This window comes from Lytechinus variegatus, chromosome 4 (assembly GCF_018143015.1).
Source record: "Lytechinus variegatus isolate NC3 chromosome 4, Lvar_3.0, whole genome shotgun sequence".
NCBI classification, from domain to species: domain Eukaryota; kingdom Metazoa; phylum Echinodermata; class Echinoidea; order Temnopleuroida; family Toxopneustidae; genus Lytechinus; species Lytechinus variegatus.
In genome coordinates, this window is record NC_054743.1 from 35294252 (window position 1) to 35320442 (window position 26191).

General features: G+C 37.9%; 1 protein-coding gene across 2 annotated transcripts in view; it reads right to left on the reverse strand.

The window, feature by feature from the left end:
• Positions 1–26191, reverse strand: part of LOC121413927 (methyltransferase-like protein 24) — a 44081-nt gene that overhangs the window by 5140 nt on the left and 12750 nt on the right. For both annotated transcript variants that reach the window (XM_041606932.1, XM_041606933.1), the window contains exons 3-4: positions 1890–1997; positions 156–301 (exon numbers count right to left, since the gene is read on the reverse strand). In XM_041606932.1, the coding sequence (XP_041462866.1) occupies positions 156–301; positions 1890–1997 (254 nt within the window). The remainder of the gene's footprint in view (positions 1–155; positions 302–1889; positions 1998–26191) is intronic.

The window sequence follows — 26191 nt, forward strand, 5'->3', positions numbered from 1 at the left end:
TAAAGTGTAGCTGCGAAAAACGCAATTTGTGTTTAACACCTAAAAAAATACATGCATGAATTTGCTCTATTTTTTTTATCACCCTGTGAATATGAAACGAATGGAAGAGGGAAATGAATATATCAAAATTGAAATTAAAAATCTGAATAAAATACCCGAATGAGTAGACCACGCATCCGGGTCTTAGAGCGCCTCTGCCTCCGTAAGATGAACCTTCATCAAAGCAGACCGTCCATGGCCAGTCTGAACCGGTTCCAACCGGACTGCTCCGCCCTACAGCATGTTGCTCCCGACATTGCACCTTAATACACAATCGGATAGGATAACACGATATTGAAACTAAGGTTCATATTGTAATGTACAATGATCTAAAACGGGGACTATGACACATTGTATTATAACGGCATTGGTTCATAATTGATATGACATAAAACAAAGCAACAAAAAAAGAAACAATAACAAAATGCCCTAAGTTGTAAGGTCTCATTGTTACCAATGTATGTAATCATGGTTATGTTGCGAAAATACAGCCACGAAAATCGTAATTAGCCAGCGACATATAACATATTTAGTGCAAGTATCAATTCTCCATAATGCAACTGGTCGCATGTCATGAGCTGGTCCAATTTCGTGAACAGAGTAAAAATTGTCATTTTTTATATGTTATAGGTATTACCATTCTGTAAAAAAATTTTAAGTCTCAAATACCTTTATTTTTCTTTCAAATGACAAATTAATAGCTAATCATATAGACATCAATATAAATATGAATTTTGAAATGTGTTTTTCTCAAATTAGACCTGCTGCACATAAAATGGTGTCAAAAGTTAATGCAACATTGGATCACGCTAGTAGTTTGCATTTTTAATCTTGTAACATCAATAATTAAATCGGTCACAAAAATCGAATAATTATCTGTTATTGTATGCACATTAATTATACTAATTAATTGACAATATTTAATTTCAAAATTTTGCCCCCAAAATGCCTGTCATTGTTTGTAATTATGCTTGGCAAAATTACTACATGTGCATCAAGGGTAGACATTTTTATTGCAATGATACACAAAATTTGTACTAAAAATTAAGTTTACAAATTACATGTACTAGTAGATAATTAACCCAATTTCTCCAGTTTATTAATTGATTAGGTTGCAGATCAGAGCTGACATACACAATGTATTTCATTCCTGCATATTTTCAAAATTGTCAAATTTCTATAACATTTAGTTGTTCCCTGCTTTTAAACTGCCTAGAAAAATGAGGCCAACAGTCATATTACATTAAGTTGTTGATTAAGTTTAATTACATTTTATCATTAACCACATCCACCGTTTCCGCCACCCCTGTTACGTCAAACTTAATGTACTATAGTTTTTGTTCCTGATAATTTATTGATCTAAAGTAGAGTAATATATTTAGCCTATAGTTTGAGCTTCAAAATGAAATCTTACTCAATAAATTTGGTCAAGATGCTGTGATGGAGCAACAATTTATCCATGGCACTATGTGGACTGTTGTTCATCCGCCATGCACCCTTTTTGCATACCCAACTTATGAAATGCGACCAAATGAGAATAGGATATCGGGAAGAATGGGATGGGTGGGAGGGAGGGAGGGAGGGAGGAAAGAAAGAAAGAAAGAAAGAAGATTGACGAAGAGGAGGGTTGGGGAGGGAGAGATGGGTGGATGGGAGTTGGGGGATGGGAGGGTATAAGGGATGTGTTGATGGAGGGGAGGGGTGACTGAAAGGGGAGTAATGAAAGAGGAGGGAAATTCGATAAAAGGAAGAGAAGGGGTGAGGAACTTGGGTGGAAATGGAGTGAGATGGAGGTGGGTTGGTAGAAGATTGTGAGAGGGGGGATAGGGAGGGGTGGGGTGAGGGCATACCTGTATCTTGGTAATGTATTTGAAGAATCGTCTTGTCTCAGCCTCCATGGAATGATAATTGTCAGCCCAAGGCTGGAGTAGCAGACCCACACTATTCCTCTCTCCGCTCTGAAAAACAAAATAACATAAAAATTCATTAGTATAACGTAGACTTTAAATTTCTTATAAATAATTCATCCTGAAAGTCATCAATGAGTTTATGAATTTGAAAATGATAATAGTCTCTGAGAACAGTGGGACGTTTCATGAAAGGACTTGTCGGACGTTTTATCCGACAGGTCCCATTTTATCCGACAGTTACCATAGGAACATTGCCTCTCAGCCAATCAAAATCATGGAAAGATGTCAGATCTGACAACTTGTCGGATGAAAATAATGATGAAACGCTCCCCAGGCAATTAAAGTAGGCATATTTTTTCCTTCAGTGATTGCCTTCAGAAATTCACGACACTGTTGAATGCTGCAAGTAAATAGCCACTGTAATACATTTGAGCGCGAAGCGCGACGTGAAACATATATGTTATAAACCGACTTGTATTCTCTCTCTCCTTATCTTATTTTTTCTCCATCCATTTTAGGGGGAGGGGCGATAATCTCTACTTCAGGCACTGCGTTATGCGCTACGTAAGATTCAAGGGTATGTGCCCGTAGACTAACTTTCTACAGACCGATTATAGCCGAGATTCATAGCTCTGAAATTAACTTGTCCTTGTCAGCTAAATTAGATCTAGAAGTTGAATGTTATTGATGAGCTCTAGTAATAGCTTACTGATGCTTTTTCCGATCACATCTGTTTTTATCCTCCGTATACAGAATGATTTGGCGGGGGGGGGGGGGTGGTGATCGCTGACGTTCCGAAATTGAGACAAACATGCTCCCCTTATAGGAAGAAATTGGTAACGTGATTATCTGAGTGATTTATCCAAACTCGACTTGCGACGACGTCAAATCGTGGTTAGATTTTAGGTTTTACCAATCGAAACTAGAGAATTAGATTAGATTGTATTTTATTCTCGGTAGGCAAGTTGATATAAAGCGGGCTTTTCGCATTGACAGACATACTGTTTCAAAGGATTCTTTTATCCTGGCTAAATGTACAACATGGTTGTGGAGAATAAGCAAGGAGTTTAAAGAGGTATACTCCAGGCTGAAAATAATATGACTTGAAAAGTGTATTTACATCATATGTATAATCAGACAAACAAAGCACTGACAATTTCATCAAAATCGGACAAGGAATAACAGAGTTTAGTAGGACATTTTCAAACTCTGATTTATTTCGGTGAAACAGTTCAATATGCATGTCTTTATGAATGTCAAATGAGCAAGCTGCATCTCAACATATTCTTTTCTATTCAATTTCATGAAACAGTTTTTTTACAAAATACTGCAAAATTTTAAAATCCGATAACTTCGGTATTTTTTGTCGGAATTTGGCGTTTTTTCAGTGTTTTGCTAAATGGACTTTACTCTATTCATTTACATAAATTATTTTCTTTTTCCGTCCTGAGTCTACCCTTTAAAGTACAGATTCAGTGCCGTTACAGAAGTTGTGACAGTAGTGGCGTTGATGATGTTAGCAGTGGTTGTGATGGTGGTAGTAATGGTGGTAGTAATGGTGTTGATGATGGTAGTAATGGTGGTGATGATGGTAGTAATGGTGTTGATGATGGTAGTAATGGTGTTGATGATGGTAGTAATGGTGTTGATGATGGTAGTAATGGTGTTGATGATGGTAGTAATGGTGTTGATGATGGTAGTAATGGTGTTGATGATGGTAACAATGTGTTGATGATGGTAGTAATGGTGTTGATGATGTTAGCAGTGGCGGTGATGATGGTGGTAGTAATGGTGTTGATGACGGTCGTAATGGTGTTGATGATGGTCGTAATGGTGTTGATGATGGTCGTAATGGTGTTGCTGATGGTAGTAATGGTGTCGATGATGGTAGTAATGGTGTTGATGTTGGTAGTATAGTGGTGTTGATGATGGTAGTAGTGTTGTTGATGGTGTTAGAAGTGGTGTTGATGATGGTATTATGGTGTTGATGATGGTCGTAATGGTGATGATGGTAGTAATGGTGTTGATGGTGGTAGTAATGGTGGTAGTAATGGTGTTTATGATGGTAGTAATGGTGTTGATGATGGTAGTAATGGTGTTGATGATGGTAGTAATGGTGTTGATAATGGTAGTAATGGTGTTGATGATGGTAGTAATGGTGTTGATGATGGTAGTAATGGTGTTGATGATGGTAGTAATGGTGTTGATGATGGTAGTAATGGTGGTGATGATGGTAGTAATGGTGTTGATGATGGTAGTAATGGTGTTGATGATGGTAGTAATGGTGGAGGTGGTGGTGGTGGTGGTGATGGTGTTGGTGGTGGTATGGTGGTGGAGTATCGCAGTGGTAGCAGCCGCAGAGTGGTGGTAATGGTGGCGGTAACGGAAGTTTACTTCACAACCGGTCTTCAGAATACAATAAGGAACAATTTTCATATTTTTTGTTGTTGTTGTGAGTGAGAGAAAAGAAGAAGCAGTCGGTCTACAATGTATTTATTATTTTTTTAATGCAGACTGAATATGGACACTGTAAAGAGAAGCAGGTCGAACGTTTTGGAGTAATAATTGGTCTTTCCATTATCTCCGAGTACACCTAGCTGACAACGTACAGTTTTCCATTACAACGTCGATCGCAGTCTCTTCTCGTGCATAGTTCAAGCATGACGATCAAGTCTGGGACTGTTTACATCGTAAATCTGAAATGCTTTCCAACAGGAATGTAAACAAGTCATATTTCAAGCAGAGGGACTGCTTGCACGAGATAACCCTTTCTATCGAGAGTTCGGAGGCAAGGAGATGATTCAACCCCACCCCCCCCCCCGTCACAGCAACTGACTCCTTTCTTTACCATCCGTTTACCCCTCTCCCTCCCTCACCCCACTTTTAAATCTCCACATTTCCCTCTTTCCCCTTGCGTTTTCATACCTCCCTCCTTCTCCACCTCTGCAATATAACCATAATACATATTTTTCTCTGTTCCTCTCACTTCTCTCCCTCTCGACCCCCTCTTTCCCCTCTGTTTCTCTCCCCTTTCCCCCACTCTTCATCTGTGTTTCTCCCTCATCTCTCTCTTCTTTTTATTTCGTCCCTTTCTCTCTTTTCACTTCCCCTCTACCATGTCTACCACAAATTAACAAGGAAAAGGTGAAACCCGGAGTGATTAAGAAGAGAGAGACAAATCTTTACTATTATTCTGATATTTTGACCATCTTTAAGATAATGACCTACATGATAAAGACAACCTACTTTTAAAATTCCGCTCGAGTTATTTTTATCATTACTCGTATTTACTTTGCTCTCATCACAGATTACCGAGATAATCACACGTTGATAGGGCTTGATTGGGCAAAGTAATGTCATTGATTCCGTAAATGGGCTTCATCATCAGAACCATTTCCCGCTAATGTTGTTTATCTTGTAGAATTCACATGCCGACAAAAGATTCCGACGCAAATTACTCATCACCTCAACCGGCGTTTTTATGGAGTATCCCATTATTTTGGTAAACATCTCTTCTTCCTCCTTCTCCTCCTCCTCCATCTCTGTCTGTCTGCCTGTCTGTCTCCCCCTCTCCCTATCTATACCCTCCATCTGCCTCTGTTTTACCGCCTCCCTCCCTCACTTACCCCCCCCCCCTCCCCGACCCTCTTTCCATTCTGTCATTCTATTTGTCTGTTCCTCCCTTTGTTTTCTACTTTCTCCAACTTGCACCAGAGCAAACGCCATTCTCGAGATCTTCATCATGTTTATGTATAAATGGCTTTATGTAATGTATAATGTAATGATTATGTGCTCTTATATTGTAATTTAACCTGCCGGCTAACTTAATAGGTTGCCGGGCCTGGTTCCTTGACACGATCTTTAATAAAGACACGATGTACTACTTCTCCAAGTTCTCTTTCTTTTGTCCAGGTTGTGATTTGGAGGTTTGAGCAACGACTCACAATGCGAAAGATAATATTGACACACCCGCCGTTCGTGTATTTCGAATATTTACACATATTATGCTATTGACACAAGAGAAGAGTAGCAGCGAAGAAATTCCAAAGGAGTTGAGAGCACTGAAGAGTCCGAATGCTTCTTTCATACCAAATGCGCGAAGCGCACTCTACCAAAAAAGAAAAAAAATCATTAATGTAAACGTATATACTAACGAAATGTAGCCTTGAAATATAATATATTCGACATGATTTTACGGGACGGGGCTCCCAAATCTCACGAATATGCATGTCGCCTACATGGTTCCATAATAACCTTCATGGTCATCACCCGTCATGTGCGTAAAGTGCGATGGTGTGACGCATGCATTTCATGGTACATCGAATAATTCAGTCAGGCATGTTGAAGACTCGTTACGCCGCACTCATCCCGGCGCATCCTGGAGAAAACTCAGGATTTTATTTTTTTTAGAGATGGCAATTAATCGTTCCAGTCTACCGGTCATGTGTGTCCAAGGAGTTAAATGGAACCCATTTGGCATGTTTGGTTATTCCATAAAATATGAATGATTAACATTGCCTTTTCCCTTACACAAACGTATAATGTTCCATTTTCAAAACAGCACGACACCAAAGATTAGTCTGGATTAACAATGCTAAATGCTGTATAGAATTGTGACATGGAATTGTGTGTATAATTCCCCAAAGAAAAAAAAAACATGTTATGTATTTCATTTCAAACATCATACAATAATTACAACACGCATTATTGCAAATGTTTGATTTATCATCTTCATTTCCAACATGACATGCTCGAGTGAATAAATTCTCCCCGTCCTTTCCACATCCTCCTAGGGAAATATATAGGCCCTATCTAATAGATTTTTGTTCAAATCCTATCACCCCTCATTTGAAGTGGCCGATGCTCAATTGTTTTCGAAGTAAAAGAGGGTATATACATATTAATATGTATCAAAATGTGGTAATTAGACCCCCAGAAATACATCCACGACGTCTCATAGATAAATGGCGCTATGAAAATGTTGTTCATCCTCATCATTGTCATCATCATATTTATCATCATCATCATCATCATCATCGTCATCATCATCATCATCAGTGTCATTATCATCATCATCATCATCGTCATCATCATCATCAACATAGTCGTCGTCATCGTCATCATTAACACCATCATCATGTTTAACATCATCATCTTCGAATTTATTTCTAAAGAACAGCCTCCTTTATCTCTCCCAAGACCCCCGTACGCTCGGGAGATATCATACCGAAGCTAACAGAGAAGGAAGAAAAGAAAAAGATTTAGGTCTCATTTCCAGCTGTTGAAATGAATTTTCATTCTTATCCTTTACTCTTTCTTGACATTTAGCTGTTGAAGATTCAACTGGGGAATACAATTGACAATCTCATTTCAACGCACGCTATCGTCAACATCCACCCCCTCATCATTTCTTTCAGAAATTAGTTACTTATCAAAAGGTATAGGCGCCATTATGTTGGGCGCTCCGTCACTGCGCCCCTATCCAAACTGAATTCTTGAATTGCATAACTCATTTCAAACAGTAAGCCTCCATGTCTGATGTATGTACATGTATACCATGCATACCCCAACTGTCAATCTGTGCTATAAATAAACAATAAAATTATCATATCATATAAACAGGAACGACTGTTACATAATAATGATAATGCTACTCATGTCAATCTTCTATAGCGCTCGAACCAGTTACAGGGATCGGTAGATCATATGGTCTACCTTCATTTAGTCTAATGCAATTCCGTCCATCAACATTTCATTTATTAACCATTTAACCTGTTAACCATTTGGTCCAATCATCACTTCGTCTAATAACCATTTCGTCTATGACCATATTGTTTCATTACCAGTTGATCTAATATTCATTAATTTTGCAGAATTTAACACTAACTCCAGTTAGACTAAATGATATATGGACTAAATAGCTATTGGACCAACTGGTTAACAGATGGAATGGCATTAGACTAAATTAAAGAAGACCATGTGGTGAGTGGACGAACTGATGGTAGACCAAATGATAGTAGAGACTAGAGTTAGCAATTGGACGAATTGGCATGAGACGAATTGGTAATAAACCCAGGGATCTTCACTATTGAGAAAGAGTTGCAATTAATCAACCATAGTGAACAAGTATTTTGACGGGATTAGCTTTTTTGGTTATAATTGTGGGTTTTTGACACTGTCAATACAAGACAGACACTAGTCAATGTAGTCTGCTGTTCAAATCCTACATTCGAGTATAGACATGATAGCGTGATATGAATATGCAGCATACGATGCCCTGAGTACTGACATAACTGAAGTGAAGCTTGTTTTATATGTGCTAGTCTTGTGCGAAAACCAACTTGTTGATCAAAGTTTCAATCAGGGTCTGTGTCTGAAGACTAGATAGACACCATGCTCGTACACGGACGATATAAACTCTTACCCCCTCCCCTAAAAAAACAATGAAATGAAATAAAAATCGACTTTTTAAAATGTTGTGCAACAGCCTATACGGGAGAGAGTCGTCACGCCCCACCCCCTTCTACAGATGGGGGAGGGGGGGGGAGCATGAATTCGCCGCGTTATGATAAGATGCAGTTGTTATGATATTTTTAGATGAAAACTGGATAGTTGCGATCAACTTTAATAAATCGGACTAGACGCTCACGGTCAAACGGTAATGAAATAATAACGAGTTTTCGCAATCGCAACGGGGATGGATTCTACAACTTAGTAAATCTATTGTAACCCCGTCACATCACAATTAATAAATGAGAGTTCTTTGTCGAAAATCGGTGAATCGGGAGTCATGGGTCCCGTAACACAAAAGTTAGCGATTCATCGTACGCTTGATTTTTACGATTGATTACATTGTAATCAATGGAATCAATCGTAGAAAAATGTGTCTTAAGCTTTGTGTTACGGGCCCCAGATTGTCCTCAGATTTGGAGATCAAAATTTGAAGATATGTCGTTTTTCCAGAGCCCAGAACGACATTACTGTTTTGACTCACTGATTTTCGACAAAGGCTGCTTTGTCAAAAAGGGCTTTTTTACAATAGATTCTCTACGTGATAGAAAGTGTCTGCGTATTGGTTGCGAAAGCTCCATTATCTTTCAAGGGCAAATGCACGCTATACGTGGGATGATACTTGTACACTGTAGAAACTGTGGTTTTAAAACTGACACCAGTTGGTGTTAATAGAGGACCACACCCTGAGGTGTTAAAATTACACCCTAGAGATTGAACATAACACCAAAGAGTGTAAATATAACAACCAAAGGTGTTGTAATAACACCTATACGTGTTAAACTAACACTGTCACTTTAACACCGGAGTTAAATGACTGGTGTGGTCCTCTATGTACACCGGTTAACACCACCGTTTTTGTTGTGTATCATGAGCACAGAGAAATACAAGACAATGAATACATGAAGTAAACCCAAGCTGACTTCGGTTATTCAGACGAATAAATCTAATAAAAATGTCTAGTTTTTGGTTTCAATTGTTCATTTCGCTTCCGAAAATGATATGTTTTGCGACTGAGACGGTGATCAACACTGCTATCGTCTTACAATTGTCTATAGCATTGTCTGTCGTTTTACAAAATAAACTCGGCAAATCTTCCGTTGTTTTTGAACAGGTCAATATTTTATTGACACTGTCCTTGACACAAATACAATTCTAGTCAAAATTGACAAACCATGTAAGTCAAGAAGTGAACAAAAAATAAACTCAAACTCAAGACGAACATTATCGTATGAGGAAGTAGAATATGAATGGGGCACTAGCTGGGTTCATCCAAAGATAATCATTAACGGTTAAAAGACTGATCTATTTTTACATTATCTATATAATTATATCGCAGGAATTCAGATAAAACTGAAAATAAAAACCACAAAACATCTGGAATTACTCATTTTTTTCATGTGCTAAAATTATCCATACAACGACACATACCGAGACAAAGATTATAAAGATCGAAGAACAGGAAATATGAGGATGTATTGTGATGAGCATGGCATCTCTAGGATCAAGTATCTACATCCGATTATGAAATAACTTTTGACCTTTACCATGGCAACCACAGTATAAGGCTTTACAGCTCTCAAAGCTGTTTGCTGCATCCTATTTGAATCATTCATTTTTGAGCCCCCCACCTCCAACAAAATCCTTACCCATAACTTTATATCATAATACGATGAAATCAAATTCAAGGTAGTTGCAATGGTTCCACAGTAATCGTGAATCGCGTAAATCTTTTTTTTGAAACGAGCCCCCGGTGACCGTTCGGACCAGTTTCCACGGACGACATCTGCATGCAGTGGCCCATATTATTCTCTATTACGTAATGATCGGGTGATGACGGCTAATAAAAACAATCCCCGAGGATAATGTGGATTATGAAGGATGAGCTAGATTTATTACCCAATGGGTGTCCTCATAAGGTCACAGACTAGACTCGTTCATAATGCATGGTCTGCCCAAAATGACCATGGCAAGGTTTTCATTCATATGGCCTGGTGCAGTCTGCTGTGCAAACCCTTCACTCGAGTAAAGGGTCTGAATCGCAGCCTACTCATGCCTTGTGTACTGAAGGCCCTCTCGCTCAGGCAAGATTTGTATGTGGTAGTCTTTGCGTGGAGGCACACTTGTTGATCAAAGTTTCAATCAGGGTCTGTGCCTGCAGACTAGGCCTGGTGTGTGTGTGTGTCCTCATAAGGTCACAGACGACTAGACTCGTTCATAGTCTGTGGTCCCGTGGTCTGCTCAAGAGTGACCACGGTGAGGTTCCCAATCCCAGGGCCCGTTCAACATGTTGAAAAAGGGGTTATAATGATAATTAAAAAATAAAAAAAGAAGAAAGAAAGAAAGAAGGAAAGAAGGAAAGAAAGAAGGAAAGAAAGAAGGAAAGAAAGAAAGAAAGATAGAAAGAAAGAAAAAAAAACTCCGCAACTTTATTTCTAACGAGAACAAATCTTGGCATGTAGGAATCTCGCTTGATTATTAATTTGATAATGCATGTTTTCAACCGTCCCCCTAAATAAATCTTTATAAGTGTTAATTTTTATATGAAAGCAAATCTCAAGGAAACATTTTGTGAACTGCTAAATGTTATTCGAGAATAACTTAACTTCAAACAATGTCTAACATAGGGGAAGGGCTTAGTGGGGGGTGGGGGCAGATTTGATAGAGAATAGGCAAATGGTAAAAAAGAATGAAATGATAAAAGTTAGACGAGACCAAGTTCAATTAACCGGCAGGCAAATTTCCAACCTTTTTATTCATTCTTTGTCGTTTGGTGCAGATGAGGTAATGAAAAATGAGTGATATTATTCTCTTATATTTCTTTCTTCGTTTATTATTAACAAGAGAATTGCCACAAGTTGCATTTATCAATTTTTTTTCAATGCATATAACGTCATATCACAAAAACAATCTATTCAACAGTACTATATTTTTTACACCCGGCCTGTAAACAACATTTTGCTGAGAAAGTGGAGGCAAGCAAGAAAAGGAATAATTCTGTCCGAACGATCTTATTGTGTCTCTATAAAGCCTACTGTAATATGTTTTTAAATTGGAACCAAAAAAGGAAAAAAAAAACCTTGATCATGACTGCGACTTTGAAGGTTCCAATCATGCAACAATCATCCTCGAGCCAATATTCTTTCCTTGTATCTGGTATGCCTATAGATCAAAGTCATATAAAGACAAAGCCAGCTACTATATTGGATTTATACCAGATCTGGCATTTCATATTCATCCCCACTGGTGCATGAATATTGCTCACAGTCGTTAGAATGCAATTTAATTTTGGATTCTATATTGCGGTATTGTACCCACAAACCCTGAAAGAAGAGACAGGGTTATAACCAATCCCTCAAAACGCCAGTCAAGGAAAAGGACAAATGAAAAATGATTTCTTTTTTCGATTTTATCCTTTTTTATTCCTCGTTTCATAATTTTTCTATACACTCTAAAAGAAAGTTTACCCGATATTGGTTAAAAATAGGAGGTTTGTTTGGTAAAAAGATATTTTGTAAATTATTTTACGCAATGTTGCGTTGAAATGTACCCTTCAAACATGCATTTTACCAAATTATGCCAATAGGGGGGGGGTACCCAGCAAACATGCATGTTTGAAGTCTATAGGCGACCCAGATTGGCTGGCTCCTCCAAAAATGCGCCTTTGAATGTCTTTGACAGATATATGGCGCTATACACAAATGCTGTGCATCATCATTATAAATATTGGGTAAATTCTTACTCTCTGTTTCTACAGTGTATATCAGGGCCCGGTATCACAAAGGGTAGTAATCGATCGTAAGGCTGAATTTATGATTGATCATGCACAATAAACAATGCAATCAATTATAAAAGAAATCAGACCCATAAAATCACTCAAGATTAATCATGTTACTATGGTAATGGGGGCTGTTTAGTTTTCAATAAGGAACCTCGACTACAGTCCTGCTTACATGTTAACTTACACAATATCTTATATCATGTTGCATCCTATTGTGAGAAATGATGATTACAGTTGTTTTTCTCTCATAATCAATGTAAACGCTGACCTTTTTTTTGGGGGGGGGGGTCTGCAAGGCAATGGTTATATAAAGCCATAATAGAAATCTCATGAAATTCACCGACGATGAAGATTAAGAACTGACGGAATGACAAGAATCAAAACTATCATGACAGGAAGAGATCAAACATGAAACTATTCTTATTCTCTTCTTTGTGATCATCTTCATAACATCTATCTCGAAATAATTTCATTAAAATATATATGATACAGAGATTTAACATAAAGTTTAAGGTTTCTTTACAATTCGAAATGATTTTGACTGTATTCAAACATGACAGGATATAATATGATGTCTCACGAGACATGGGCAAAAAAGTGGTCGGGAAAATGGAGATACAAAAAAAATCAATGTTAAATGTTTTGATGAGTTCAACTCTCGATAGGTCCTCAATAGCTATTCCCGAAGAATACTAAAATGCAAATGAATTTGAACGTCCAGTACTTCATTAATAGCTTCTTACTCGATTTTCTCATTCAACAAGTTTTTCATATCAAGCATTTATAATGCAAATTATGTCTTGACCTATATTCCAAATCGAACTACAATCAATTTTATAAGTTTTTAACGTTTAGTGGAGAGAAAACTCTTTCACAATGCAATATGTTTTTGTAATTACTTCAGGAACAGTTTATATGAACAAAAATACTATTACGAATACTCATCGCAATCATCATACTTATACCCACGGGGTCTCTCATCCCGCCATGTCTATCAACATAGAAAATATAATGATTTTTCTGGTATCATCCTTGACAGTTGATTAAATTGATTACCCTGCCCCGAATCACATCCACGAACCGACAGACAAAGATGTCGTTTCCTATGTCAAAGGCCAAATGTCAAAGGTCACAATGAAATGATACTGGATAAACAGAACATGATCTTGGAGCCCCCCCCCCCCGACCCCCCCCCCCCTCCCAGGGCCCTGTCCGCGGAGGATTATTCTATTGTTACTGGGAGTGCTGAGCATTGTCACAGCACCCCGGAGACCATAGATAATCATCCGTGGCCAGGTCCACCCCCGTCCCACCCCGTCCCACCCCTTGTGTAGCGGCGCCCCGGTCAATTATCAATTTAATCTGCCTTAATTGACATTTATGCACAATATCTGTCTTTGCCACCGGGTTGAAAAAAATACTGTTATTTGCTATACTAGTCGTATGATATAGGGGAGTCATTCGCTAGCCAAAAATTATTTATTACCCATTTGGGAAAAACTCCAATTTTGGGAGATGAAACAATTTGATGAGGAGAGTAAGATTCATCCCAGGTTATCGTCTAAATCTGTCAATCTCTCCAACTCATTTACTAACAAAATATTATTAGATTAAAAAGGAATATTTCCGTATAATGTAAGCAAGATGTCGGGATGTAACATCAGGGACATCCCTGGTAACATAAACCTATCTTCATCGCAAACAAAAATAATCCACTCCTACTAACTTCAAGTTACGAGCCATTGAAATTTCAGAGGAAAACCGCCAGACAATACAAGCCAGTTTTCCCACTAAATCATCGGATTTAGTTATTATTTGTGTTGTACTTCAAAGAGCAGAATGCCTTGCTATTGTATAAATGAGAGGGAATTTCGGGCATAAATTCACACTATTCTATCCGCATTTCAAAGCTTTCTGTAACTGTTTCATTTCAGGAGGTGTTTAGTGCATGCGCTTAAAACCCGTAGGTTGTAGTGATATTCCATGTAAATTCTCCCCCAATGTTTATGCTCAGTCCCAGGCAATTACTTCTATGTTGTGTATAAAAACAAGACTTAAGGCGCAGTAAATTCTGAGTCATCTGCAGTCCATTTGACAGTGTTGTATTTGACTTTGGCCCTAGATGTCTGGTGGTTTACCTCAATCGACACAGCGGGAGTATGAAGGGTGACAAAAAAGAAGGAAAAGAGAAAGAGAGGTGGGAGAGAAAGATAAGGGATGGAGCATAGTGGGTATAGCAACGGCTATGGGGAAAATTCCTTAAAAATCTACGAGCGAGCGAAGCGAGAGAACATTTTTCATCGCCTTCTAAAAACAAAACTTTCATTCTGTGAAATGTTTTTAACATAATATTCAGGAAATAATATTATCACCAACTTTTCCTTTTCTCATATACTTGGTCAAGAAAATTTTGGGGGTCCATAGCCCAAGCACCCCCCCCCCCCTCCTGTCTGTACGAAAGTGGGACAGAGAAAGAAAGAGGTTGGTTTTCTTGGGCAGATATTATTTTGAAGAGAAGGAAAAAAAATCCAATTATTTATCATCTCTCAAGCTCGAAAAAAAAATCATCTTTTTTTTTTTGGGGGGGAGGGGGTAGATTTTCTTCGTATTCTAATGTGAATACTGCAAACAGTGGAAAAAGAAATTTGAGAAAATAACTAGGCATTACTGTGTCTTCAGTTATATACGATATGGATTTAATTGCATCCGTGATGGAATGAATACTTTCAAGGTCTTTGTTTTCAGTTGATTCGAGGAATTTCCTTTTTTTTCCATTATAACGTGGATCCTTCTCAAGTTGATCTAAGTAAGATCCATGATTATAACTTCATCAAGGACAGGATAGCCAATATTGTATCAATGATGCCATTGATCCGAACAGGATGTAAAAAATAAAAGGGGGTTTTCTAATGAAATTATACCTAGGTCTAACCCATATACAAATCGATCCATACTTTTTATTTATATGAAATTATATGTTTTTAAAGCCAAAATATTTTTGGACAATTTATCGCTGCAGGATATACACAAAATCAGTATTCGTACTCTATTCGTGAATGAGCCGAGTTGATCTGGAAATCGAAAAACACTGAAAAAGTGGGTGAACTTAAGGTTTGAGCAATATTTTGTGAAAACAATCAGGTGGGCTGATGATGCCACGTTCTCGCTTTTATTTGATTTCTTTAGTGTGTTAACATGAAATCATAATTATTTAATATTTTATATTTGTATGTATGATATGTTTTCATTGCAACAAAATGATTTACAGCATCGATTATCTAACGCATTTGAATAATTATCAATCAAATATATTAATTCTTGGGGACAGAACTTGAATAATTAAATCTACATAAACATTATTTTTAGCAAACTAATTATGCGACTGTACTTTCGAAATGGTGATATTTCGTCTAAAAGAAACAAAACAAGTCGATAAGTTCAATTTCGCCGGTCAATGAACGAAATTGAGAACCATCATTAAACATGTCAAGGAGTGCTCAGATGAGTCACATACCATCCGAATCCATTCTTAATAAGCTCATGCCTCTCTCTACCCCCAAGGCGTTGGGAATATCAGGTGTCATTATACCATCATATTCTTTCATATTATATGATCTGCTCTCGGATGTTGAGAAGAAAGAACTCGTACCTCCGAATCCCATCAGGACGGCTTCTCGATATGAAATCAGAAACTACTCGAATGCTTAGGTACTCGTAAAGGTGAAGAATCAGACATTCACTATCTCTGCACGCATCGCTTTTCCATAGTGAGCACGGTTATGCTAGGTTTTACAGGCAACATACTGTACAGTCAGAATTGCCTTTGACAATCATAATATAGACCTATTTCAGTATGTCTACATGTACTTGCATCTTGAGTCCGTCAGTATCATATTGTGTTATCTTCAGTAATATACGATGGTCATTTTGAGCAATTTTACCCCGATCAACATAAATGAGAGCACAGGGGGTGTCACGGGGGGTGGCAGTTTCACTCTTTGAGGGGGTGACCCCCTCCTATGATATCGTCAAGAAGTTTCAGCAACAGAAAAAAAGGAGGGGGAAACTTCGGGGACAATTAATAAAGAAGGGATAATAGTATACCAAGGAAAGGTCTAGATCGTGTAACTGTATAACATATTTATAATTCAACTGCAAAATATGGCGTCACATTTAGGTCATCGTTCCTCCTTTTAAAATATCTTGTCGCCAACCATGTACTAGTACTTCTTAGATTCAGTATCATAAAAGATGCTCCTAGCGTATATAATGCATAAATCTCACATCACTATACACTCTAAAACACCGAGTAAAATTTTTCCCAATATTGGGGAAACATGCAAGTTTGCTGGGTATTTTGTTTACCCCATATTGGGCAATTTCAACGCAACATTACGTAAAATTTACACCATATTTGGTATCTTTTTACCCAACAAACATGCATGTTCCCATTTTACCCAATATTGGGTAATCCTTTTTTTAGAGTGTAAAACCATTAGACTTTTGGCGAGTCGCTCTTTCGGATGTTTTTTTTACTTCAGTTAACAAAATTCTAACTACATTCCAGTCAGTCGAACATCATTTCAACAAAATGCATGTGATTCTGAATAAATCATTATCATACAGAACTGGGAATAAATCAGATGAGATTAAAAAAAAATAACCAAGAGAAGGAAAACCCGAACAGAGCAAACACTATTTATACTTTATTTAGGATTCAGTCAATATTGGGTTAAAAAGGGTTTTGAACTGAGATACGACTTTGCAAATTAACCATTATGGTAACCATGGTGGCATAACTCAGCAGTGAATCAAAATCAAGGTTTCTTTGGAACATTCGTCATTCGTCGTATATACCCGAAATTGGGTCCTGATTAGAATGAGATGTCAATTCTTGGGAGTGTTTCATGAAAGGATTTGTCGGATGTTTTCCTTAATTCGACAGTTACCATAATAACAATGCTTCTCAGCCAATCAAAATCAAGGAAAGTTATGTTGAAGAAACGCTCCCGGACCAAACTTCTATAGTTTTAGTGAAAAAAAGAACAAGTGACAGAATAAAGCATTTTTATGAAAGGCTTATTGCATTTCAAAGGTTCTAGTGAACACTAAACGCAGCCATACATTTTTTTTCTGGACGTGTAAAATCATAAATTACATTTCGGCAATTATCAATACCCGTACATGCAGTGACCTATTGCAGGTGATACGGACTGTCCTAATAAAGGTATTCGAACATTCTCACCCCCTCCCACCAGCTGTCTCACCCCCATATCCATCTGCCTTGATGATTCTTTCTGATTGACTATGATGCCTTGTATCATGTTTGTGACAGAGTTTATCAATGTTTTATTTGCCTGTCACACTGACTGATCGCGCGCGGCAACAAATGCCTGTCGTCTGCTGCGGGCATGGTTTTCGCTTAGTGCATGCACAATCCAGAGTCTGGAGCGGTGAGACTAGATTCACTCATATACTGTGAATTCTTCTGCATGTTGTTGTTGTTGTTTATGTGGGTTTTAAGGCGCGCGCCATTCAGACGTGAATATTTACCATAATTTATATACCTCTATGATAATTACACACAGGGTACGCAGTGTAGGCTTCATTCTGGACATGATATCATTATTTTTTGTCAAAGTTTCAAATTTGAGTCTGTTTGAAGACTAATATTAATGCTTTAAGCCAATCAAGGGCTGGGCCAAGTTGGTATATATCGGCCTAAGGGGCACAGCAAATTATTGTCACACCTAATAATCTGACATAGAAAAATTTATATCATTTTAAAAAAACCCAACATGCCCAAAGGACACAATCCGCTCAGCATCCCCCTGTCCAATATCATTTGTGTAAATGCATGAATGTATGAACTAATTCTATCAGTAACAAAACAATTCTCCAGGTATATCTATAAACCCTCATTCAAGATCAACGCAATGTCTGAATTATAGCCCAATAACACAACCGTTGCACAGAAAACAAACTAACTAGGCTAAAAATAACGACAGCTTACAAAACACCCCTTGAAACTTGAAAATGAACATAGTATACTTTGCTTACAATACTGAATGAAATCAACCGCAATGTCTGTTTACAATGTATGCACTTCACAGTCACAGCGGATCACTTGTTTAAGAATAAATCAAAATTTATCCACCCAAGGGGGGCATTTTAAATGACCGATTTCTTCCATATATAGCTCTGCTCCTAGCAAGTTGAGTAACTACATCGGTGGATTGTTATAAAACTTGACCTTCTGTGTCTAACATTTAAATGATGCGAACAGATGTATACGCTAAGGAATGAGGGAGGAGGGGGGGGGGGGGCTAAAGCGAAAGCAAATCTTATGATTTTTTTTTAAACCGATCAGGGGGTATCCTTGAACCATGGAATTCACGACTCCCTGTTTGATCGTTTAAACTTTAACTATCGTCTGCTTTAGAATAATTCTTCCATGGTTGATGACATTGGCGTATACAGATGGAGGGTTAAGGCTATGACCCCCCCCACACACACACACACTTAAAAAGTTCCACGACCCTCCCCCAAAAAAGAGGGAAACATTGAAACAGAAGATAAGGAAAGAAAAAATATTGTAAGATATGATGTTCTTTCTTAAATATTATATGTCAAAGTCAATCACTATAGTCTCCAAGCACAGACTCATATTTGATATTTTAACCAATAATACCGAAGTCTATAGTGAAGACTAGATGCCAAACTCTCTGTCTGTGTCAAACAAGAGCCAGCCACAGAACATGGTGAATCTAGTCTCAATAGTTCAGACTCTGTATTATGCACTATGCGAATGGCGAAACCCTAGTTTGCCTACAGACTATAGCCTATATCACAAAGTTAGATTTTCATTTTGAAAAGAAAAATGTTATTCGCTCGCTTCCCTCACTCGGGACTTTAAGGAAATTTTGTCACACACCTCACGTTGCGTTGTGTCCCCTCATTTTTTTGCACATTACTGCTGGTTGAAGAAATAATCTGAATAGCAGGAAAATCTGAAAGTAACTTTATATGAGCACAATGCTTATGGCGAGAAGGCGAGAAAATGAGCCTTGAAGACTCAGAAACTTATTTCATATCGATTTCTCGTCCTGGGGATGTAAATATGGTGAGGTCAACTTAAAGAAATGTAATGTTTGATTTAATCATTTTGAAATGAAAGTGTGAACCGGAAGTCCTAATCACAGGTCTCGCGAACGTGACCTCCAGATCAAAGAAATTAAATATGAAATGTATTACACTATCTCTATAGCAATTTGGGCAAATGGTAATCCAAATTCCATACAAACGACGTAGGATGAAAGTTACTTAAATGGAAAGTTCACCCCAACAAAAAAGTTGATTTGAATTAAAAGAGAAAAATGAACCAAACAATGGAAATTTAATCAAATTCAGATGTGAAATAAGAGTGTTATTAGTCACGACATTTTTTAATTTTAAAATTTCATGTATTGTCACAAAACAGATACGTCCGATAAACAAATGACGGAACTGATGAAGTCTCCCGCTCTTTTTGCGTGTATTTCATTATTATGAAATCTGAAATATCTTAATATTTTCCTCATGTGAAAAACAAAGTTTGATTCCTCAATGAATAATATTAAAATTGCCATTGCTGAAACCTATTGTAATTCAATGATGATTTCCCTTATCATGCTTATTGTCAAATCTATAAAACTGGATATATTCTAAGGGGCTTTTCACACGTGCATCTTGAATCATCATTATAATAATGATTGCTATTGTTATCGTGACTGTGATTAGCGTTCGTGATTCTAATCATGTTCTAGTTTGGTTTCACACGTGCTAAACAGTCGTCATTAGCCTTATTTTCACTGGAATCATCATTCAAATTACGATTGTTTTACCGTGTGAAAGGGCGGTATGTTTCATGCAATAACACACAAAACAAAGGGTGAGTGTATGAAACCGTAGAGTTTCTCATTTGCATAAATTGTCATCTGTGTTGTGAATGCAACTGTTTTGTGTAAATAACAGAAACTTTAAAATGTCATCATTTTTTTGCTTCCAATTTTTGATGAAACTGATAGATTTATGCTTGTGTATTTATTTTGTTGGGGGTGGACTTGCCCTTTAACATTGATCAAGAATATTATGTGATATTTACTTATGGGGCTTTTTAATTGATAATATTTTACCAAATCAACACACTTCGAACTCAAACTCATCTCAGGACGAAAATGAACAAAAGTTAACTTTTAAACATGGAAACAAAATTAGAAATAAAACCACTTTCATGTTAGGCAAAAAATGATTTTATAAATGTAACCAGCAATGATCATTGATATTGTATCATCATATATATGTTTTTTAATGGAAATCGAACTGAAGTCGTTCCCTTTAACTGGCTGGCTGTACCACATATGTAGCCCATGGTGACGTGATTGGCTCCACGCTGTGGTTTTGTGTTTCTCATTCTAGCATAGGTCCAAGTTTAACGAGATTTCAGGTAGTATGGCATGCACATGTGGAATAATGAATGATTTATTTACAACACAACCATTCGAAACCACTAACAAATCACAAATCACGACCTTCATTACATTCTGCGGTGTTTGTTTTTTTACAATTCTGTTAAAATATCATATTTGTAATATTCACAGGATGGAATTTGATGAAGTAAACCGACATCGTGATAATTATGAATAAGCATGAAAACAGAAGTGTGGTCAAATAAAATACAATACATAGGCCTTCTAAATAAAATTAGTGATGTAACAATTTCTACCGAAAGAACGTTGATTTCTAGTTTGGAATTGTTTCTAGTTTGAATATAGACAATGTTGGATACGTATAGTTGTCTCATGGGCGGAAATCTGTCAGCAAAGGTAGGGGGATCAGAGACTGGAAAATTTCGCACCCCCCCCCAAAAAAAAGGTATTCACCAAAACGTGTAAGGTCATTTAGTCAAAAATACCGGTATCATTTCGGTTGTGAATGATTTTTTTTCTCCATCATAAAAGACCCAAAATAGTAGGGGGATATTTGATATTGTGACCCCTACTATTTTTGGTAGGGGGCACGTCCCCCTGAGATTTCCGCCAATGGTTGGTCTTATCATTATCATCTTTTATTTTTGTTTTAAAATCAGAAAAGTAGGAAATTCCCCTCAAGTGTTAATGATCAAAAGGGGTTCGGGTTTTCTCTTTGTTTTAAAATTATATTTAGTAGGAGATTTCCCCCAGGTTTTGTTGATCACAAGGGGTTCCGGGGGGTTTTCATTTTGTTTTAAAATTAGATTGAGTACGAAATTCCCGTCAAGTTTCACTGATCACAAGGGGTTCCTGGCGAAAGTGAATGAAAAAATAAATCCGGATAACAAAGGAAAGCGCCATAGGATACTGACAAAGTGCAAATGAAATAAAGATTGTGATATCATTTTGTTGACAATTTTATTTTAAACCTTTGTTTTCAGACCAGACAAAGACAAACAAAAACCGGAAAGGGTCAGTAATATTCATAATTCATGACGAAATGCGGAGGCCATGCTATACATTCACAGTCATCATCAGTTCTGCTATAATAATAATAACAATAACGGTATATTTACCCAGGGTAGCCACTTCAGTTCTGAAACTGTTTTCCCAGCGAGCCCTGTTATTATTGTTACCATGGTTACCCGGCTAAGCTAGGCTACCTACTCAGTGCACACAGTTTTTTGAGGAATTACTTCCTGCCGGTACCCATTTACCTCACCTGGGTCGAGTGCAGCACACTGTGGATGCATTCCTTGCTAAAGGAAATTTCGCCATGGCTGGGATTTGAACCCACGACCCTCTGTTTCAAAGTCCGCAAACTAATCCACTGGGCCACTCTTCACCATCATCATCAGGTCAAATCATATGATTTTGTACAAGATGATTTTAAGAAAGGGTATATCATATCAATCCAAATTAGAATACAAAGGAATTACGGTATTGGATGTCAATTCGGGTTAATCTTATTAACCTTTTACAGGATCAAGTACCCTCTAAAAGACTCGAATAGAACTAGATTTAACCAGAAAAAAACTCTTTTTTTTAAACCCATCTCACCACGGGGGGGGGGGGTCGCCATGCATCACGCACCACGTAATCTACACAACTAGATTTTTTTCTTAAAAAATGTCATATATCATTATCGTGCAAATTTATTACTAATTTACTCAATAAAGTACACAAACTGTGAATTTGTTTGCATGCTAGGCCCTTAGTGAGATTTTGATTCAGACTCCCATAATCGGTACCAATGATTTTTTTTAATGTGATCTATTAATTTCAAAATTTCGTACGTGTTTCTTGAACAACACGTAATTCTTTTCCAATGAATTTTTGCTCTATCCAGTTTGCATTGGATTTATATAGGGCGACATGAAATCACGTCCACCCCTTTTTATGGGGTGTGGGGAGGGGGGGGAATCCATGGGGGATTTACTCCTTATAGGTCGTCTGAATAATTATGGTCTTGAGGGGTGGCCTGGTGGGGGGGGGGGGGGGTGATTAGGGGTAGAGTCACTGTTAGCACATAGCTCCATGATTAGCACACCTGCATGTAGAAGACAAACTGCCGCCTTCAGACATGTCTGAGGGATGACGAAAGACAAAGATTGAAAACACAGAGCGAGGGGTTAGAGAATAAGATGAAGAATGAGGATGATGGGGGGGGGGGTGACATCCATGGGGAATTCACTCCTCAGGTTGGTGTCTGAATGATTATGGTCTTGAGGAGGGCTCGGCCGGAGGGGGGGGGGGGGGGTAGGGGTATTATCACTGTTAGCATACCTGCAAGTAGAAGACAAACTAGACAAACTGCCACCCTGAGACAATCATGTTTGAGGGTGACGAAAGACCAAGATTGAAAACACAACGAAGGGGGTAAAGAATAAAACGAAGGAGAATGAGGATGAGGGGAAGAAACAAAACAGGCAGAAGAAAGGAAGGAGGAGAGTGAGAAGGAGGGGAGAGAGAGCGAGCGAGAGAGAGAGGGAGATAAATAGAGAGAAAGAGTTGGAAAAGGGGAAGAATTCTGTAAAAGAAGGGGGATGATGAAAATGGGGGGGGATTCGTTCACTTCAAACAAAAAAAATTATCTATTCGCCTTCAATTCCCCCCTCTCCTCTGCCCCCCCCCTAGGCCCCCCCTCTCTCTCTCTCACTCACCCAATCTCGTATTAGTCTTTATTTCTATTTTATGTCTTTCGTCACTGTCTGACATGTCTGAGGGCGTCAGTTTGTCTTTCTCATGCAGGTGTGCTAACCCCAACAAAACGCATGAGCCTGTCTAGAGGGGGGGGGGGGGGGGCAAGTCCTTTATGTTAAACAAAATAGTATCCCCCCCAAAAAAAAAACAATAAGCGAAGGAGATAAAACCTAGCTTATCATGAAGACGTTACTTTTTAAATATTAAACAAATGTTGAAATAAAGAACTGGGTCCCGTCATGCCCGTCACACAAAAGTAAGCGAATAATCGTACGCTTGATTTTCATGATTGATTGTACACTGTAGTCCAATGAATCAATCGTCGAGAAACGTTCTACGATCATTGGTAAGCTTTGTGTTACTGGCCTCAGTGTGCAAACTAAAAGAGCATTTTGGTGAATATTTGCAATAAGAGTGATATCCGCTTACTTTCTCAAGACGTATTCTGGATAATTGAAAAGTCTGCTTCAACGTTGGACATACGGATATGGCCTATAGGCCAACGTCCATTTTGGCTCATTATGCCACTGACGTAAATCGTTTATGAAAAGCGAATAATACAAAAAATAGATGAGCTGACAAGCATTAAGATTCAAAGGCAATATTATTATACTAATGAAAGAGACGAAAAGAATAGTTTTTTGATAAGTTTGTTAATAGTTGATATAGCTATACATGTAGGGCAGGGGCGAAAATCAAAAGCTTAAAAGGCCTAATTTCGAGATTCTAGAATTTAGGCACATCGAAACCTACATTTCTGCTGAGATTTTCTGAATGTTATGACTGACCTTTCGATTTTCTCAACTTGTTATCACGTGTTGTAGATTTTAAGGATGGTCTCTTGACTTCATGTCATATATATCAAGTTTCCAGTTTTCCACGTTTTCGTGTATGTATAATCTGATCGCTGGAAGCAGAACAGGTCAAGCCATTGTCCAGTAGAGCCAACTTGACCCTCACAAGGTCTTGACCACTGCTGTACACAAGCCTTAAGGGGTTAAACTCGTTCTACTCCTTCATCCCCCTAGTAGCGTGTCTTTGTGTAGATTTGACTTTAAGGTCAAGTAATTTCAAGAACACTCAACTCATATTTCTTTCTGCTAAGCACGTACAAACCCGACACGTGTTGAATAAACTTGGTCTTGTCAAGAGAACTTAAACCCTTCTACTGTATCACCCTTCTTTGTTAACACGAAGCATACAATTCAAGAAATACACTGCAGCCGTTCAAGCCTCGTAATGCAATCTTATTAAAGATTGGGCAAAGTAATCGATACGTTGGTTAATATTTGTCCAACAGTGAAACTGTCAACCCAAACTCTGGTATCTGTATTCTAACCAATAAATGTGTTGATTTTTACTATTTCGACGGTCAGAAACATATTAACCAACTTACATCTTGGTTGTTTCGACCAATCCTTCTGAAGTTCTAGGCCCCGTAAAAGACCTACGTTTGATCCGATCGACTTCAAATGCATTATGAAAATCCATCAATGTCATAATTCTTTCTACAGGAATTTTACACAATGTCCTATGTACACCCTGAATTTTCAGGAAATCGATGCATGTATGAATATACATCACAAGTAGAAAACGATTTGAACATGCATTTAACATTTTGATGTTGATGGCTTTCCATAGTTGTGGTGATTGAATCAATCGCAACTCTTTGTTAGATGGGACCCTGAAGAACATGTTGTTCAAGAATATGAGTCCACTCAAAAGAAAAGCTATAAATGAATAATAATTCCGTGAACAAAGAGGAGAGAAAGCTCTATAAGGAATTTAAAAAAAGGGGGGCACGACATTGAAGGATACATGTCTAGTGTATATTACCCTACAATCTTTAAAAAAAATTGTTAAGAAAAGAAAATTTCAATTGAAAGGTTTTCCAACAAGTGGATTCTCATTTCTAATAGGCATCTGACAAGGAAATATCGTACGTTGTTTTCTCTTCAACCGTGGTATATCACCCAAATCCCACGACTCTATAGGCCTATATATGCCGATAACGATATTGACAATATTGATGCACAATAAGGGGCTACGGATCGCTTTTCAAAGTATATGTGTGTGTGTGTGTGGGAGGGAGGGGTGACCAAATAAAATCACCATCACATATGGATTTGGATTTAGTATCGTTTTTGTACACACGTTTTTAAAATGGTGGTGAGCTGAATTGAGCCCCCCCGCGCCCCTGGTTCTAGAGCACTGTATTGGCGGATAGCCCGTTCCAGCGTCGGCTTTATTATTTTCGCTCATCAGATATTTCCCATACACCCCCCCCCTGCCATCCAATCTGCCAATTTTCTCCCTTCTCTTCACACCATTTCGGCACATCAAATGAGAACGCAGGTGGGTCGGTTTATTCAGTTAATTAAATTGCTTATACCAATCCGTTTCGACACCTTTCGTCACAAACGATAGCTTATAATTACTACCACTGGAATGTTTAGTATACCTTTAATAAATAAACCAAACCTCAACAGATCCACAGCACATGGGTGCATGGTGATAGAACCGATGCCTAAATACTAGATACAACTGATGGTTCACAATCAAACGAACAAATAGGCCTACACGATAGGCTATCGTCAATATCAGCAAGTGTTTATATTTCGTCTTGATTGTGAGGCTATTAGATTCTATAAAACACGGTATTAAAAAAAAAGACGTCCACTATAATACATCTGGTTGTTCAAAGTCAAAGCCTCTCAAGTTTTATCGCTATCAACATG